Source organism: Hypanus sabinus, chromosome 16 (assembly GCF_030144855.1).
Source record: "Hypanus sabinus isolate sHypSab1 chromosome 16, sHypSab1.hap1, whole genome shotgun sequence".
NCBI lineage: Eukaryota > Metazoa > Chordata > Chondrichthyes > Myliobatiformes > Dasyatidae > Hypanus > Hypanus sabinus.
This window is the reverse complement of record NC_082721.1, coordinates 33,544,199-33,562,903: the sequence shown is the minus strand read 5'-3', so window position 1 is coordinate 33,562,903 and position 18,705 is coordinate 33,544,199. Positions and strand designations below refer to the sequence as shown.

General features: G+C 37.8%; 1 protein-coding gene across 2 annotated transcripts in view; it reads right to left on the bottom strand.

Moving 5' to 3' along the window:
• Positions 1 to 1,420: 1,420 nt before the first annotated feature.
• wdr18 (WD repeat domain 18) overlaps positions 1,421 to 18,705 on the bottom strand; it is a 333,950-nt gene continuing 316,665 nt past the window's right edge. For both annotated transcript variants that reach the window (XM_059991525.1, XM_059991527.1), the window contains exons 8-10: positions 16,665 to 16,831; positions 5,174 to 5,242; positions 1,421 to 2,877 (exon numbers count right to left, since the gene is read on the bottom strand). In XM_059991525.1, the coding sequence (XP_059847508.1) occupies positions 2,749 to 2,877; positions 5,174 to 5,242; positions 16,665 to 16,831 (365 nt within the window). In that variant the 3' untranslated portion in view covers positions 1,421 to 2,748. The remainder of the gene's footprint in view (positions 2,878 to 5,173; positions 5,243 to 16,664; positions 16,832 to 18,705) is intronic.

Below are 18,705 nucleotides of genomic sequence, written 5' to 3'. Positions count from 1 at the left end.
CTCTACAACACTGATTATTTTAGTAGATTTTGCAACTTCTACTTACCATCATTCTGTTGTTAAAACAATTTACAATTCATTTTCAAAATTTGACAAATACTAAGGCTTATCCTCCTGATATGAAATTGCTTGTGCAGCACGAACAGGCTTTTTCCACCTCTCCCCCATACTAAGTCACTAGGCCCATAAATACCAATACTAATCCTTTAGACCAACCATACCCTTACCAATTCATTTATCCCACCATACTCAAAGCTTCCATCCCCCCCCCATACCCATGACAATCCTTTTAGCCCACCATATCCATAGAAAATCCTTTTAGACCACCTTACCAATACCAGCCCACTTGGCCCCCCATACCCACACCAATCTTTTTGGCCCCCCACAGCCATACCAATCATTTTGGCCTACAATACCCACACTAATTCTTTTGGCCCACCATACCAACATCAATCCTTTTGCCCACCTACACTAATCACACCTGTCTATATCTTTCACTATTTTGTCCATTTAAGAGTCTGTCCTAAATACCTCTCATACATAGTCACTATATTCCACTACCTCCTCTGACAGCAAGTTAAGGATATCAACCATGTTGTGTAAGAAACCATTGCTTCTGATCCCTTCAAAACACCTTCCTCTCACCTTAAACATATGCCCTTTACGATACATACTTATCATGAGACAAATGTCTTGACCGTCTACCATATCTATGCCTCTCATAATCTTATCCTTCTACCACATCACCCCCATGCTGCCTCCGCTCCAAAGAAAACAAGCCCAGCAAACAATCTCTTCTGTGACTAAAGTCTTCCAATCTAATCAACATCCTGGTGAATTCCCTGCACAGCTCTTGTGCAATCACATCCTGTTTGAAGTTTGGTGACCAGAACTGTACACAACACGTGTAAGATTCTAGAGCAGTTGGTATAGTGCTGGTGTTGGAGGTGATCATGATGCTGCCTTTCTTCTAGATGACATTTATTTGCTCTGGGTAGAATCTGGAGACCACATACTCCAGTGTGGCCGTTTTCCTATTCTTGGCCTCTTCCTGAGGTGGAAGCTGTCAGGAATAAAGGTGGACAATTCTGTGCATTAGAAATAGAAAACTTCAGAACTTTACTGGAGATATTTCTGTTGGTTGCGTTATGTCAAGACAGATCACCAGTACATAACACTGCAATTTAGCTCATAACTATACAGAATGTGTGTTGAAATTTCACTAGTTATACTACTGTCCCTTATTTTAGATACACTGCAGGTCCTGTCATGATGCTAAATTTTCTGTTGTGCTGTTCAGCTGACATCTTTACATTAATAAAAGAATCCTGGTGGTAAAAGTTATTATCAAATTCAAGTCAGAATGAGTACATTTTGACAAAGATAATCTTACTTCAGGCAGAATTAAGCACGTGCTGGATGTAAAGTCAACATTCGGTGTTAACTTATTTATTTAAAAAATAATTGGACAAACGCCCCCAGAAATACACACTGTGAAAATGTTAATGGTACGAACAGGAACACATATACTGAGGTGAGAGTTTGGATTCTAACCGCTTTCATGAGTCAGCACACACACAAAATGTTCTTCCATTTACTGTTCAAAATAGGGCAACAGTATCACTGATCACAGTAGTTCCTTCAGTAACCATCTCAGCAGCACAATCCCAAACACCTTGTCTGAAGACCACTTTTGAGAATGCACAGAACTGGGTCTGTGACTGATTCACACTAATCTGTGGAACTGGGAAATAAAAGGCAAATTCTTCAGAGGAAGAGGGGAAGGCACAAAGGCAGGATTCCTTTTAAGTAACTATATGAATACTGTATAGGAATAGTCACACTTACTAACAAGAGCAGCATTTAGACAAGGTGTTGACCTGGACATCATTGGTTTAGATTATGGAATAAATCTTATTTCAGACTGAAGATATCTATAGTACTGTGAATTAAAAAGCTCAGGCCTTTGGCATAGAATTAGAAATTGTAAATATCCAAGCTTTGCCTTTTGTGTACCATGGCATAAACCATCACAGTAAACTTTTAAGTCCTTGTACTAATGAGTTTGTAAATATTTTAAAAAGGAATCAGAACTGATAACACCTCTGGCCTAACTTTCAGTTCCCCAAATCTCTGAAAACAAGACTATGTGCCAAAAGAGCTCAAAATGCCAGCACTTGGGTTGTGCATAGTCTGTATTCAGGTTACAAACTCCCAATTTATGCATAGTCCATAAGCACAAGCTCTTAGGAGACTGGAGGTATGGATTTTTCAGCTCTAGCTGGAAGCTTTTGCCAGGATCTGAGTTCATGGCCGCATTTCTGATTTGTGAACTGTCCAGGTTACGAACAGTATGGGGAGGACCTGAATGTAAGTTCTGTTGTATTTACAAATAGATTCTCAAAATGCAAATTACTGTAAAAACAAAACTGTAGCAGGCCCAATGTTGATGGGCCTCTCCACACCAAAATTAGCAAATTTTGCAAGTTTATACTCAGCAATACCAATATTAGGTATCAACTTAGCTAAGACGACCACATGAACAATCCGAGTTAACTGGACCTGACTATGCAAACGGGTAGTAACGCAGGAGACAAATGTCTCTGACCTCTGAAAGCTCAGTACAAATAATTCAAATTAAACAGACTTGTTTGAGTGTACCAATTCATTTTTCATAGCTGGTGCTGGTATATTACTAATATTTGACACTGAGCCACATAATTTGCAGCATTTTCTTTCTTCATTTCTTTATGTCTGTTTGGTCAGAACTTGCACTGAAAAATCATACAAGTCCCTATTGATCTTCTTCAATGTCTTCACTTCATCCTCCAACTCAGCCACTCTCATTTTTGTGTTCTCTCCATCTCCCAACATATGCTGCAAAGGCAAATTAAAATGTATCTGAATAATTTATTGCCAGTAGCTTCACAGTTTTTATAATACCACCAGTAATGATCTTAATTAGGTTGTCTAGAAGGATATAAATTACAAGTTAGATTCTGCTGGAAATTAAGTCAAGTTTAAAGACTATAAATACACAACAGGTCTCTCTGTATCTGGAAAGAAAGGAGGCCAGGTTGATTTTTATGTACACTCCAAAGATTGAGACCTCCACCATCAACAAAAAAAATCTCTTTAAGGATGCAGGATGTGTTGCAATGTATTTCCAGCGAATCATTTTTTGTCATTTCAAAATATTTCTTCAGTTGCTTCAAATTAAAAGAAAATGTTTTTTTTAGCTATCGACTAGATAAAACGACTTGAAAATAACCTTTGGTGCATGTCTTTGGTGCTAAGCAGTTTTTTAATTGAGAAACACAGGTGAAAGGTGCTGGCACCATTTTAGAACGTCAGGGGAAACGATGACAGTATGAAATTGGAACTTCCACATCCTAGTAGTCAGTGAGATGAATCTTTATTTCACTATACTGACCATGCATGAATATTATACAAATATTAAAAAGAAACAGATTAGCAAAGCAACCGAAAGCCAGAAGAATCAGAGAATGTGAGCAGAGTTCTTCATGCATGACAGTCCCTTATGGTGAAAGAATAGTATTTCCACAGGTTACCTTTTGTTTACACATATAGTTGCAAGGAACACATTTGTAAGAACAGCACAGTGGCACAGCTAGTAATGCCACTGCCTCAGCATCTGGGAACTAGGCTCATTCCAGACCCCAGGTGCTGTCCGTGTGGACTTTATATGTTCACTTAAGGGAGCTCTGATTTCTTCCAACAGCTTACGGGAAGGTTTGATGATTGGCCACTGAACATTGTCCTTGATGTAGGTGAGTGATAGGGCCTGGGCAGAGTAGATGAAAATATGTGGGGAGAATAGAAAGGTATTAGCATTGAATTATGGTAAATGGATGGGTGATGATTAGCAGAGTCAATGGGCAGAAGAGCTTGTTTCTGTCAAGTATCTCTACAACAGTAAAGTTTATATTTTGTATTAATTGAGATCAGGAATGATATTCCTCTGAAAAGAAATACCTTCTCAGTTTATACAGCCATTGTCAGAGCCAGTATAGTATCCTCTATGTAACACACTAATATTATACTATGTTACTTGAAGCAAATTTAGATTCTGAAAGCACTTTCTTGGTCCTAACAATTGTGTGGAAAATGCACTGCAACCATTTGTGCTAAAACACTGATGTGGATAATGCTAGTACCAGCTTGCCACACCCTATGTCTATTACATCCCTAGGTTAAAAAACACTTTGGGACAGTACTGTGTTCTCCTCCTCAAAAGAAACAGCAGTTTTCTAGCTCCTGATAGAAACTGAATGTAAAGCTCCATCTGCCATGCTGTTGCTTCATCGACCTGTGAGTGGGCTCCTCAGTGGATTTAAAAAACGCCTAGCAGTTACCAATCAGTAAGATAAAGCATAGCCATGGAGGTAAAGGAAAATGCGAGGGAGAACAATCTGTGTGTCCAACTTCCCACAATCAGCTGCTCTAATTCTATAAATGGTTCCAAGCTACCTAGAGACAAGGGATGATGAGTAGAGACAAAAAGAATCTAAGTTCATTGAGATGTTCATTCAAAGATCTTCATTTTAACCGTGATCTGCTGCAACAGTAATCTACCAGCTTCTTTTCACAATGCTCAAGATATCTGAAAACTCAGCATTCTTTAGACCATCAACAATCAGCCTTTAATTTATTACCTGCCATAAAGTAACTGGCATGATCTCATTCTGCAAACAACGTGGCAATGAAACAAACATCAGCCTGGCTTCCATGGGCAACATGTAAGTTTCAGTTTAAGTTGGAAGAGGGTGTAGGTAGTAATATTACACTTTTGGTACTGTATAATCCAATCCAATTTGTTATAGTTAGGATTTCACCCTGAAATGACCTATTCAAAGTATTTCACACTTAGTTGCGAAGAAGCAGGTGCTAATTGACACAAGTTTTAGGAAAGCACATCTGAGAGGCAATTTTGAACGGGTGCGTCTCCTGTGCATATGCTTCTCTGTTGCCCATGGAAACCAGGCTGTTGTTCTTCTCTTTGAATAGTGTGCCATTGTTTTGCATAGTGGGCTCAGTTGATAGAAAATGGATTCATACTGAGAAAACTCATTTTGCAGAAAATCATTGGAGGCAGAATCTTATATGGAGTTGAATCTACACTTGACAAAGAATCCATTAAAGTGAGACAAACCTTATCAGCAGCAGCACACATAACAGAATACAACTGTTCAGATTTTTTCAGGTAGCTTTCCTGAGCCTCCTATTAAGAGACAGAAAAAGAAATTTAGAACAAAATCATAAATGCTTTTTTTCCTTCCAAAAAAAATAAGGCAATAATTACTCCCAGCAAAAGATGCAACACTAAAGCAAAAATTCACCCAGTCCATTAACTATTTATTCAGAGACAAGAACATCTATGTTATCTGAGTATCGTAGATGTTATTGTTTTCCCTCAGCAAACAGATATTTCATATTTTAAAATAGGTCATACTGCAATGCTGTCCAAACCTAATGGTACTTAGATTGAAGTGTTTGGGAGGGAAGTGGGGCTAAGTGAGTTTACATAAATAATGAAATCACATTATGATCAATATACTGATATTGAAGAATTTAACCTTTGTCTTTATCCAAGGAAGAGGCTGCACACTGAACAGTATCCAAAAGAAAGAGTACACTTGGGAACAATATTTCAGATTGCGATGAGGCAAATGAATGACTTGCAATTGAAAGTGCGATAAATTTTGATTTGAAGAAATGAGGAAATGCATGCCAACAATGGGAAATTAGAAAGAACAAAAGGGGAAAGTTCAGAGGGATGATGATCCTAACAATACTTATATACCAGGAAAAGATTCTGAAAGATTGAGACAGATAGAAAACTTTCTAACAAAACTTCCAACAAACCCAAAGATACAGAGTTCTCACAACACAAAATACAATACTTTGGATACCAATACTTTCTTTATGATGTGGAAATAGGTGATCCAACACAATGAGTATATGCCAGCTCTGAACATTCCCATCAGCTCCATCTCACAACATACAGTATTTCTCTGCAAACTCTTCTTTCATATAACACCTCCAACTCTACCCTTTGACTCTTATAACCAAACCAATTCTGTATCCAATTTGTCAGCTTGCCTTAGATTCCCAGTGCTTTAAATGTGGGAGGAAACCAGAGCAATTTGAGAAACCCACCTGAGGTTATAAGGAGAACATTCAAATACCATCTAGACAGCACCCTGGGTCAAGATCAAACCCAGATGGCTGGAACTGTGAGGCAGCATCTTTAACTGATGGGCTACTGTGATGGGAATCAATCTCACTAAAGTACGTCTTTAGATACAAACTTTATTAATAAGCCTAATAGAAATGGGATTTTGTCTAGTTCTTAAAATCTAAGAGAGTCCAGTATATAAGCAACCTGATGTACTCATTCTATAGGAAAACTTCTCACCAACTAACATTTTATAAATTGGCTGCTTGTGCTTTCTTTCCTTTTCTGAAGGCACTGACTTGTTTTAGGATACAAGCTTCATTAGGATCTCTAGCTATATGGTGTGCAATCAAAAAGCCATTTGTGATGTGAACCATTTTTGCAAGTAATTTTTAAAGAATTCAATTGAACATTTCATTACAGTTGAGAAACCAGGCACTTTGTAGCACAGGTTCCATGAAGCTTACTATTTTACCTTCTTGCTCAGTTACAGGTGATGGCATTACCCCATATTTGCCCCATCCCCTTGAGCACAAACTCCTAAGACACAATTTATCTCTTGTCAGTTTTCTAACTTCACGCAATTTATTAAAGAATAGGGAAGTGTTGATGTAAGGTAATGGTTACGTGAGAGTTAAATGTCTGTGTACAAATTTGTGGGCTACATTATAGAAAGGGCACGAAATCCTGGAGAATGTACAATGTATGCATAATTAGCCAGTTGCTGCCAAAATTAGAATCAATAGTTATGAGAAATCCATAGATATGAGGTACTGGGATTATTTCCAATGGAGCAGAGAATACCAAGCAATTTAATAAAGATTCTCAATATTATGAAGGATTTTGATTGTGAATAGGGAACCATTTTGTCTGGTTGGAAAGTTATTGGTAAGAGAGTCATTCATTTGAGATTGATTTTGAGCATAAAGATCAATATTGGGAGAAAATTTCTACATGTACGTAAACCCAGCTAGAGGGTTAAGAAAAGATAAAATGTTACACATCCATATAGTTTTGGGGTCAGTTCTCCTGCTGTAATCCCATGACTGCATACTTCAATATTATACATCAGCCTGCTTTACACTTTCTCACCAACGACTCAAATCTTCAATGTTGTAGCACTTAATTCAAAATGACAGTTTAATGCAGTACTAAGGGAACAATGCATCGTTTCTCTTCCTGACATTTTTTAAAATAAGGAACTAAACCAAATGCTTATCTGTTTAAAATGGCAAACAACAAAATGTTTGGTATTACTTGAAGAGAAGTGACAAGGTTTTTGCCTTCTTCCTGGTCATCCGTGAAACAGTTTAAATCTCCTGTTCTTATGTCTCTTTTTTCCTTTTCAAGGTGGCTGGGGTCCTGTCCAAGTACATTATATACAGTGGTGCTCAAACTACTCTCTTCACAGCGGGGTTCTCACATCGGAACTCGCCAAGCAGCCTAGGTTTCAGGATCTCCAGGACTGGCTTGGAAGACTTGCAGCTTTGGGGCACAGCCTTGTGGATGATCCAATTCCTCGCCGATGTTGCTGACTGAGCTTCATGGGAGATTGAAACATTGAGACAGTGGGCGCAGCTGTAGGAGGCTTCTGCTCTCAAGTAATCTCTCTCTCTCTCTCAAATGATAACAGAGTTAGCTGATTCCTGTCGGGTGTGAGGGGGAGGGGAGAACTTGAATAACCGATGCTGCAGATTGTCAGAACAGTGAGCAGTTGGCCTCCCCTTTCACTGTGACAAGAATGATATTTCTCCTGCCTGTTGAGATGTTGAAGTGTTGGGATGGATAGTAGTTTTTGATGGGCTCCAGATCATGGTCTCTGGGGCTTGCTACTGCTTGTATGGGCGATGTTGGGAGAGGTTGATGCTTTTGCTACTGCTTATGCATGGGAAGGGGGGTTGTTTTTGTGGTTATAATGTTTTTCTGTCATGCATTCGTTGGGTTTTTATTTGGTTTTGTGGATGTCTGCAAAGACTAAGGATTTCAGGTTGTAAACTATATACATTCTCCGACATTAAATTGAACCATTCCTCCTGGTGTTCTGACCCACATGCTCCCCATCAAACAAAGAAACACTAATCCAATGCAAATACTGCTTCTTGCATTCAAATTGTTTACCTACTGAGTTATAGTTCAACAGTAATTGATAGCAAAGCATCATGGAACATGCTGAAGGTAGGATAAATTTCAAGTTAATTTATTTTTTATTCATTGTATACTTTAAATGAAGATGTTCTTGTTCTGTTCACTGTAACATATACAAGTACATTTAAATCGACGAGTTACAAAGCATTTTTTATGTATGGAAACTATCAGTTAATATTATTTTCTCTCTGGCCTTCAATAAATTTAACAATTCTTCTCAAATTATACATAAACTAATGACTTAAAACACTGTTAAAAGGTTTCTGGCATCTTTGATTTCTGAATGTAGCGTATCTCTTACCATTGATTTTTTTAAAAATAGGATACACGATAATTTAGTTCATACTAAAAGCCATTATCACGAAGAAATATTTATGTTAAACAACTGCATGCTGCATACCACGGTTGCAGTCTATTCCTCCAGTCAGTTGTAGAAGGTCCCTGGTCCTGTTCGGAGTCACTGTACCATCCTCCAGTCTACCAGTCAAGCTGTCACTAAGCTGTGATGTTTGTTGAGGTCATGGCTCAAACTTAATTGCATGTTTTAGGTTTCATATGGATAGTTTTAAGGACAGCATGGAGAGTCAGTTAGTAAATGAAGAGTCAAGGACAGGAGACAGTAGTCAGGGCCCAGGTTGGAGTGCTCCAGGATAGTCAAAGGTCTCTTGGGAATGGGTCGGCAGGCAAAGGACAAAATCCAGCAATCCCCGTGGTCAGTGGACCCCAAGAATGAGGCCTGATGACTCACCTATTGCCCCTAACCCTTGGGGCAGTGAGTCCTGGGTTTGGAAATTCATGGAAGAATTAGCACCAAATTCAATGTCTCATGATCCATGAGTACTGGGGTCAATACAGGAGGTCAAAGACCAAAATCAGCAAGGTCAAGGCCCCAATGTCAAAGCATCTGTGTCAGCGTATCCAGAGGCCCAAGATTGCGAGGCCAAGACTCCAGGCTATTAACAGGAGGTTAGAGGCCTGATATTTGTGAGTCTGAGAATCCGGGATCAATAACTGAGGTTGGAGACCTGGAGGCAGCCTGTCCTGGGGTTGGGTGCCTGTAAATGTGTGTGATGGGTGGGTGGGTGGAAGGGTGGGAAAAAGACTTGCTTTGCTCTTGTTATTTTGTTTTATTGCTGTTGTTGCTTGTGATGTCTGATGAACCTCATGAGCATGCTAGTTTGGTGCCGACATGTGTAGTGACACCTGCGTGATGCGCCCAGCATATCTTTGGGTTGCATTTGTTATTAAAGCAAATGATGCATTTTACTGTATGTTTCAATGTATGTATGATAAATAGATGAATCTGAATGGTAACTACTGCCAAGTCTCACTCTAAATTCAGAGAAAGAGGGGAAGAGAGATTTGAGGTAGGAATTCTAATGCCTGGGGCTTTGGCAACTAAAATCACAGTTGCTAGAGAAGAAGTGATTAAATTCAGGAAGGTTCAACGACAAATTTGGAGGCTTGCAAGCACCTTGGAGGGCTGACGGAGATGGGGAGACAAGTGTCTGGAGGGATTCCAGAACAAGGATAAGATTTTTTTTTTTAAAAATTGAGCAGTTGCTATATTGGAAGGCGATGAGGTGATAAACAAATAGAACAAGACAAGGTTACTGCAGCAAAGGCTATTTAGGCTGTATCTATAGAATTTTTTTTGCAATACAATAAAACTCCATTTTCTCTTTTCCAATTTATCAGATTTCAACCAACTTGGCAGCAAGAAAGTTACAATTCTGTTTGGGTCATAGTTTCAGGAAAGTAAAACCAAGGTCAGACAGGAAAAACTTGGAAGAACTACAGGGGGAGTCATCACACACATAAGAACAAGATCTCACATGTTGATTCTTCACCCAAAAGGCTCACACTTGAAAACTGTTAAACTGGATAAACTTCTGGAGGGCTGCCAACCACTGTGAAGTTATAGCAAAGAAAAATCCACAGAAGAGGGGAGAAAAATTACTTTGGATAGATGGACCTTAAAGTAGAAAATAGCAAAACCCCATCACTTAACATCAAACAGTACATTTATCTAAATTGTTAAAACCACTCCACTTCCTGCCAAGTAGGATACACGTCATTATAGGAATTATCCTTCCCTAACAACTGCTCTTGGATGAAATTTAAATCCCAGTGGAGTCTATTTGAAACCTGGTGCAATGCCAGGGAAAGAAAAAACTACATTATGCTTTTTCATAACCTTGATGCATAAATATAAAGTTTATTTATTTTATTTAGAGATACAACATGGCAAAAGGCTCTTCCAGCCCAGTGACACCGTGCCACCCAATTACACCCATTTGACAAATTAACCAACAAATTCTACATCTTCGGAATATGGGAGGAAATTGGATCATCTGGAGGAAACATACATGGTCATGGGGAGAGCATACAAAGTCCTTACACACAGCAGCAGGAATTGAACCCACGTCACTAGTGCAGTAGTAGCTTACACTAATGTTACGCTACTGTGATTCAATAGATTTTGCACCTGTACCTTATAGAATTCCAAATAAATTTGCTCGGAAACTTGCAATTACTTCAAATCGGTGCATGCTGATTACTTTTTGTAGATACTTATCAGTCTACCTATTAAGGTCTATCTGAAAGATACGGAGAGAAAGATAGTCAATGAGTGGGGAGACAAAGAATTTCAGGCACAAAGGAACTATTACTCTGAATAGTCTGCTGTTGGTTTTAAAATGTATTTACTATTCTACTGCTAAAGGAGATATTAAAACTTAACTATTGAAATATAATTATCAGCTTTGTACTATTAATGTTCAATAGTTCTGTTTGGCATTAATCAATGTCTGGTCATGTCAGAAAAAAATGCTGAAATTGGTTATAAGTGTAGCCTTCTTTCCATCCCTTTGCAGCTCCTTGTAATCCATAATCATAGGTCGCAAAGAAAAATTCCTATAACATAAACGGCATTCTATATTTATGAGTCCACTTACTAAGTGCTACTTAACCATATGCAACTATCAAGCTACAGTTAAATGTTATCTTTATTGCTGCACTCTATGGAATTTCAATAAAAAAAAGAGGGAAAGTCAACTGCATGCAGCATTAGCAGTTGTGCTGTTAGGTTAATTCTAAATGTGGTGGCATTAATCTAGAAGTAGAGTAGGCTTTTTTGTTAGAGGAAGTGGATGCAGGGGGAGGAATTTTGACATAATACTGGATGCTTCTTGTTTAATTCTCAAAGCTAGCCTACTTACTGTCAACACTAGTGAGACATACAGCCACAAATACTGCAGCTCAAAATGCTCTTCTAGGGAGGGCAACATCTGTAACGTTACACATGCATACATTTTATAGTTGAAGTTGACAATTTTCTCATCTCATTTTACAAAATTGCTGGTTGTACTGTCACAGGGAAACATCCATGCTATTGAAAGCATTTTTTTCAATAAAAGCAAATCTGTTTCTGTGTTTGAATCTCACTTGCACCATAGATGCCAACAGGGAAGTGTAGAAAGAGAGAGTCTACATTTACCTCAGGAGAAGCAAACCCTAAGCAAGGGAAGGGAAATAAACATTAGTCCAAACTGCTGCTCTGATTACTGTCCCTCCTAGAAAATGATAATGCGTAGATGCATCAAGACTTGATTATGATGACATTTGCAAAATGCCAATTGATGCTTATTGATCTCAATGTGTCCATATGGGAGTGGAGGAAGTGCCTGTATATTAATGAATTAGAGAGGATCTGATAGAATTAAAAGTACATCAACAACACCAAACGCAATAAGGCAGGGGATTAGTCTATAGGATTCAGCAGAGTTGCATTGTCATCAAAACTGCTGTAATAAGTTAAGGAATACAAGCTCAATATATTGGAGCTCAACCCCCTCCCTTATTCTGTGGGGGGGGGGCAAAATGTACAAATCTCAAAATGAGGCAGAATTTGTTACATTGTAATGGTTACTGTTCATTTACCCTCTTCAACCAGTAATACCACAACAATAAGATACGCTTCATTCAACCTATGTAATTAATGGGTGAAGCAGAAAGATAAATCAGTGTCTGTATGCCTGCCAGATTGCACTTTACAACCTGTGACACAAGATTATAGCAGGTATTGGATTCACAATGTATTAGTTATTCATTTAAACTGTGAACCACGACAGGACAAACACAACAAAATGGATTTCAAGTACAATATTTGAAGTCCTACTCCAATCAATGGGTGACCAGGATCCATTTTCTTTAACTTCCCAGTCCACTAGCTATTCTTGGGATATTGTCCCCTGGGAACAGCCCTCTGCCACCAGGAACTTGCTCAAGTGGTCATTACTATTTTGTTAACCTAAAATATCATGATTGCCAGGCTCTAGGATTGTGGGGGACTGTGGATAAAAGGTCGTTAACCAATAACGTAAATGAACGCATCCCAGCAGGTTAATAAATGGTGATCAAATGCTATATATTTTGGCTGTTTTCTCCAACACATATGACATGAAGTCAGTTGTATTGCTTCTATAACATATTCAGCTAAAAAGTACAGAAGGCTAGGTCTGAAAATGTGTAGAGATTTACACCTTTGCAGGTCATTAAATTGATAACTTCTTTGCCAATTTTCAATGCCTTTATGATGTTCTCATGTCCCAAAACATCAGCTTACTGAATTCCATCAGTGCATATTCTATAGGTAGGAGTTCCACAACTAGAATTCTTATGATAGAAATGTAGGCATTGTCACCTTTGTCCCATTAAGAAATAACATTTATATCTTGAGATTTACTGCCCCAGGATGCTCCAAAACATGTAAATTCAGCTATTAAACAGATATAAGAGAAATTAATGTAAGTAACTAACTTTCTCCAAAGCAGCAAATTATTAATTTTATTTTTCTTTCAAAACCTATAAGCATTCAAAAAATTAAATTAAATGTAAAGAACTAAAACACTTAACTTGTGTATGTTTTATTCACTTGCAATTATGCACTGCACTATGAATTCCAGTCATTAACCAAAAAATTATTAATCAAGGCACATATTGCTCTACAGAATTGACAAAATGAAACAGGGATAAATGCACCAACTGTGGCAGGGAATTCTAGTACTTACAGTGTAAGCAGATGCTCTTGTATGAAACACAAGATAGTAGCAATTTAAGCAGGAATGGGCCATTCAATCAGATTGTGACTCCTCTTTCACTTAGGTGCCAACTTACTGCACTATCCCCATATTCCTTGACTCCCTTAATATTTAAAATCTATCATTCTGTGTCTTAGTTACATTAACAACCAAACCTCCACAGTCCTCTTATGTAACAATTTTAATGATTTACTATTCCTATGGTTCTCAACTCTGTTGTAAATGGCCAGCCTTCCATTTTGAGATTGTAACCCCTAATTCTAGGTATTCCAGCCCGAGGAAACAACAGCAGAACATTACTATGTCAAGCCACTTAAAAATTTTGAACATACAATATTTTGCTGGTGTCTGCCAAACCTTTCCTCATACAATAAACCAAGCTCCCCTGAAAAAAAAGATGGTGGGTTTACTGTAAGTATATTCTAAATCAAGAAAACCATATCTATATACTTCAAATACAGTCTCATTATGGCTGTACCTCTTGTAATCTTCTTGCAATAAAAGATCAAAATACTATCTGCCTCTATTACTGCTTGGTGATCTCCAAGTTAACATTATCCACCAACCAGCCAGCAATAAAAATTTGGAATGTGCAGTAGACAAGAGTTGAAGCAAGTCTGGAGAAGAGTCAATGGAGCATATGAAGACATAAGTAAATTTTAAAATCAGGACATGGGAGGTCAAAGTGCTGCGAAATTCAGATGTGTTGCAAATCTTAGATGTAGACTATCATTTGGGGATTTATGTAGAAAAGCTGGCCAGGGAAATTGTCTAGTAGTAGCAGTATTGTGATAGTAAGGAGATGGGAGTAGACAGTCTTGGAGATACAGTAAACATGAAATCAGAAGGAATATATTGATCTGTAGTCTAAAAAAAACCACAGAGCACAACTGGCCAATTTTACAAACACATTTGAACTTGCCTCTTTCTGAAACATTAAGTTCTAAATGGAAGTTTCTGGTTTTTTTTTTAATCAATTTTTGTTTAAAATCAAGTATGTTTGTAGGAAACCATGGTATAAAGTATAACAAATAATTTACATAATGTAAATCCAATTAAGCAGTGATGTTTCTTGACACCAATCACTTTTGATACTTGATATCCAAACTAAAATTCCAATGTTAAATATTAAGTTGCAAGTTACTGCAATATTTCAATCAAATCAAAACACATAACATTTTCTAACTTTGTAGCTCCGGAAATTGACAAAACAGACAATATGACCAATTTGCTGGTGCTTTACTGCAGAATCAGCAATGAGGTAGTGCCTGGCACAGCTAATAATAACATTAGAGACATAAATGAGAATTGCTGGATAATCTACAGTAATTACTGCACCATCTTAAAATATATAAGCAGCAGTGTCTTCAACCCTCTCAATTTGATGTATCATATATTTTAAACCCTTTATCTTGAACTGCTTTTTGACTAGTTGGTTTTGCAGTGTTGTTTGTTGGAAGGCTCAGTACCTGACACTGACAAAGGAGATTTTAAAGCCAAGTGTTGGCACACTGAGCGGGTAGGTCAGCAGGGCAAGAGACAGACAAGCTGTGGAGTTTCAAATTAACTACTTGGCTTGAAAAAAAGTGAAATTTAGAATTAGGTAGGGCACACAGTCAATGCTGTGAAGTTAGAAGGATGAAGCTGTGATAATGGATTGCTTTTTTTAAAAAGTTAAAACTCAATTCAAAGCTGGACCAAACACAATGCATGATGAATGAATACCTTGTGATTCAGCATACACAAGAAACCTAGGAAAGGTGGTGGTAATGTGGAAGTGGCCGCACAGAGTTGATGTGAAAAAGGCAGATATTGTTAATTAGCACAAAGATCCTTAATTGGATCAATCTTGTTAAGATAACACATTCACTGAACTAAGAAACCAGGTAGCAAAACGTGGCTGTGGATCACCTCGGATCACATGATAAGCACTCTGGGCTTGCAGATAGGGCCATGAGATAGAAAGAAAAATTTTAGCCATGAGCAGTTCCGGAGCTGGTTTCAACACTGGATATGCACAGCAAAGTGAACCAAAGAGAGTTTGTTCCATGGAACTCAATCATAGCAAAGATTGTGGAAGGGAATTTGGCACAGGATAGCTACGCTGAAATAAATATATATGGTAAAAAGGGAGAAACTTTCATATCCATCTAATTGTGGCAAATTTCCATAGATACTGAACATCTGAAAACAAAGTTGAAAATAGCAAGTCTGTGGAGAAACAGATGAAGGGTAATTGAAAATCTCAACAGATTAGCAGTATCAGTGGAGAAAGAAAAATACAATTGGATTATCAATAGCAGGACTAGCCAGTTCCCATATAAACTGTTAGCTGAAATAAAGCTTGATGAAGCTCATACCAAAATGAAAAACAATATCCTATATAAGTTTCAGATACAATACATGGCAAGTCTTAGGCACATATATATAGGAGCTAGGGTGTAAGACCTGCACAGTAGTGTAGTAATTTTATGTATTGCATGGTACTTCTGCTGCAAAAGAAAAACTAATTTCATGATATGTATGAATGATGATAAACCTGATATGGATCCTTGACATCCTTGACATGATAGTGGGAGGGGGGAAGGGAGAGGAGAATCATGGTTGGGGTAAGGGGAAGGGAGAGGGGAGGAAGCAGGAAGCACCAGAGTGACATTCTGTAATGATCATTAAACCAATTGTTTGGAATCAAGTGACCTTGCCAGGTGTCTCAGGGTTGAATATACCTGTATCTGCACCAGTCCCCTTCTCTGGCACTCCTTCTCTGCCACCTATCCTACACCCCTCCCACAGTGTATCACCCTTGCCATTCCAAACATCCTTTGCTCCTGCCAGATTTGCAATTTCTCACTCCTCTCCATTTTGACAAATACAGTACTGCACAGGAATCTTATGTATCCTAGCTATATATACTGTATGTGCCTAAGGCCATCTCACAGCACTGTATACTATTCCATTACATTAAGGACATATAGTATAATTAGTGTAGGTGAATATATTTAATTGTTACTTTATAATAGATCTCAATAAATTGAAAGATATTTCTATTTTTCTAGCTGCAGAAAATCTACTCAACGTCAACTTACTGGCTTTCTTTCCAGTAGAAGTACAAAACAAAAAGCACAACGCCTGGAGTGTAATGGAGCAGTCAGTCCAATTTTGCAAAATATCACTATGGAATGTTTGCATCAAGGTACAAAACACAGTAAAAATCGTACCTTCTGGCCATGCTGAAGACACATGGTTATAGCACATCCTTCTTCATTTTCTGTTATCTCAGAGCTGCGTACATGTTTACTAAATTTTGGGAGATTTGTGCTGGGTCTGCAGTCAGGGTTAAACATGTTAGCTGAAGCAATCATCAGAAAGGCATTTGTTACCGGCCCTAGAAATAAATACAATGAGTTATTATAAAATGGATAGTACTTAACATTAGTCACTGCGAATCTATTCCTTATTTATACATACTTTGGATCAAACCAGTAGATAGAGCTAACCATTATTAACTTATGGAAAATCTGTATCTATATAAAAACATAAATGCAATTCCTTGAATTTTGCCCAAATGCAAATTATGATTCCTTCCATTGGTAGAGTGATGTCAATGTTGTTAAATGAAAACATTAACCCAATTCAGGGAGCTAGCATCAATACAAGAAAATACCAGATCAAGTTTGATAAAGAGAAAAAGAGAGCAAGAGCAAGACAGCAGAACAACAAGGCAGTTAAAGCAAGAGCAAGGACATACACCAAACTAATAAGTCTTTTAGGGGTTCAAAATAAATTTATCCTTGTATGAAATATTACATAATTATTTCATTTTGATATTACCAATTACATGTTAGTCAGTCTTCTAATACTGAACTGAGAAAGTTTTTCAAAAATACATATAAATACTGGAAATACATATTTGTTAGCATCCAAAAGAAAAAAAAAATGTTTCAGGAAGAGACCGTCTTTTGCATTAAACCTACATTTGTGGATATAGTTTTGAGTTAATTATTAAAAACGAGCAGTCTGCTAATATTTAATTATTGATTAAAGTCAGATATTTTAAGACAAAAACTATTACATTTTTTTTTAAAAACTTCTTTGCAGTCTCCAAAGCTCAGTAATAAATGAGTTTGCAATCATAATACTTGAATATTTAATGATCTAGAAAATGCAATGTTCTTTTTAGTTTCCATTGTTGGCTTTCATTTTACTTCTTCTAAAAATGTTAATTCTTTCTGGTTTAGCTCAATAAGTTCTGACTGCCTTTTTGCATGTTGTGCATGTAACTGCTCTTTTACAAGAAAACCCTAAAATAAGTGATACATCATTTTTCAGAATGCATTCAATCATCGGGCATGGATGTGGCAGATTGGGACAGCTTTTATGGCTACCCTTGAACTCAATGGGTTGCAAGACAATTTCAAAGAGCAGTTATGAGCTAACCACATCGGAGGGTCTGGAATAACCCGTTATAGCTTGCAGGCTTTCCCTGCAAACCAAACAATCATCCATTACTTTCTCGGATATCTGTTGGAGCATAGTGATGTCAGACACTCACATAACCAGTCTTAGCATTTTCTATTGTGCACTCTTATTCGAAGCTGAGATAGATTATTCACTCAGCAGATTAGCACTCATATGATTGACTTCGCTATCGTTAAAGTAGGTGTAGTTGGAGCCTCCCCCTCTTGTTTGCAGGTTAATTGTCCACCATTGTTCATGACTGGATGTGACTGGACGACAGACGTTTCAGACATTAGATACGATCATGCTGTTCTGGAATCAGTTAGTTCCATGCAGTATTATTTAGGTTCTGCATTTGTAGATTAACCAGTATAGCAATTCATTTCAACATAGCTCTGGTGCTGCCCAGTATGCCCTTCAACACACTTCATTAAACCAGGTTTGGACACCTGGATTGGTGTTAATTGTGAAGTGTGGTGAAAGCTGTACCATGAGAAACAGTGCAATATTATTCTGCCATGGCTATTGGCAAACAGCTCATTCTATATGGCCAATTTTAAGTTTCCAGATCCATTCTAAGTCTATCCCTTTCAGGGTGATGGTAACTAGTTCAGTGTAACTAGTTCACTCTCTTTAAAAACAGTCTAACATTGGCCTCTGAGACGGAGATCACAGGGTCATCAGGTGCAGCAGGGATCTTCACAGCTGCAGTTGTGTTCTCCCTTTCAAAGCATTTATAGAAGGCACTGAGTTCACCTGATAGTGAAGCATCACTGCCATTCATATTATTGGGTTTCGCTT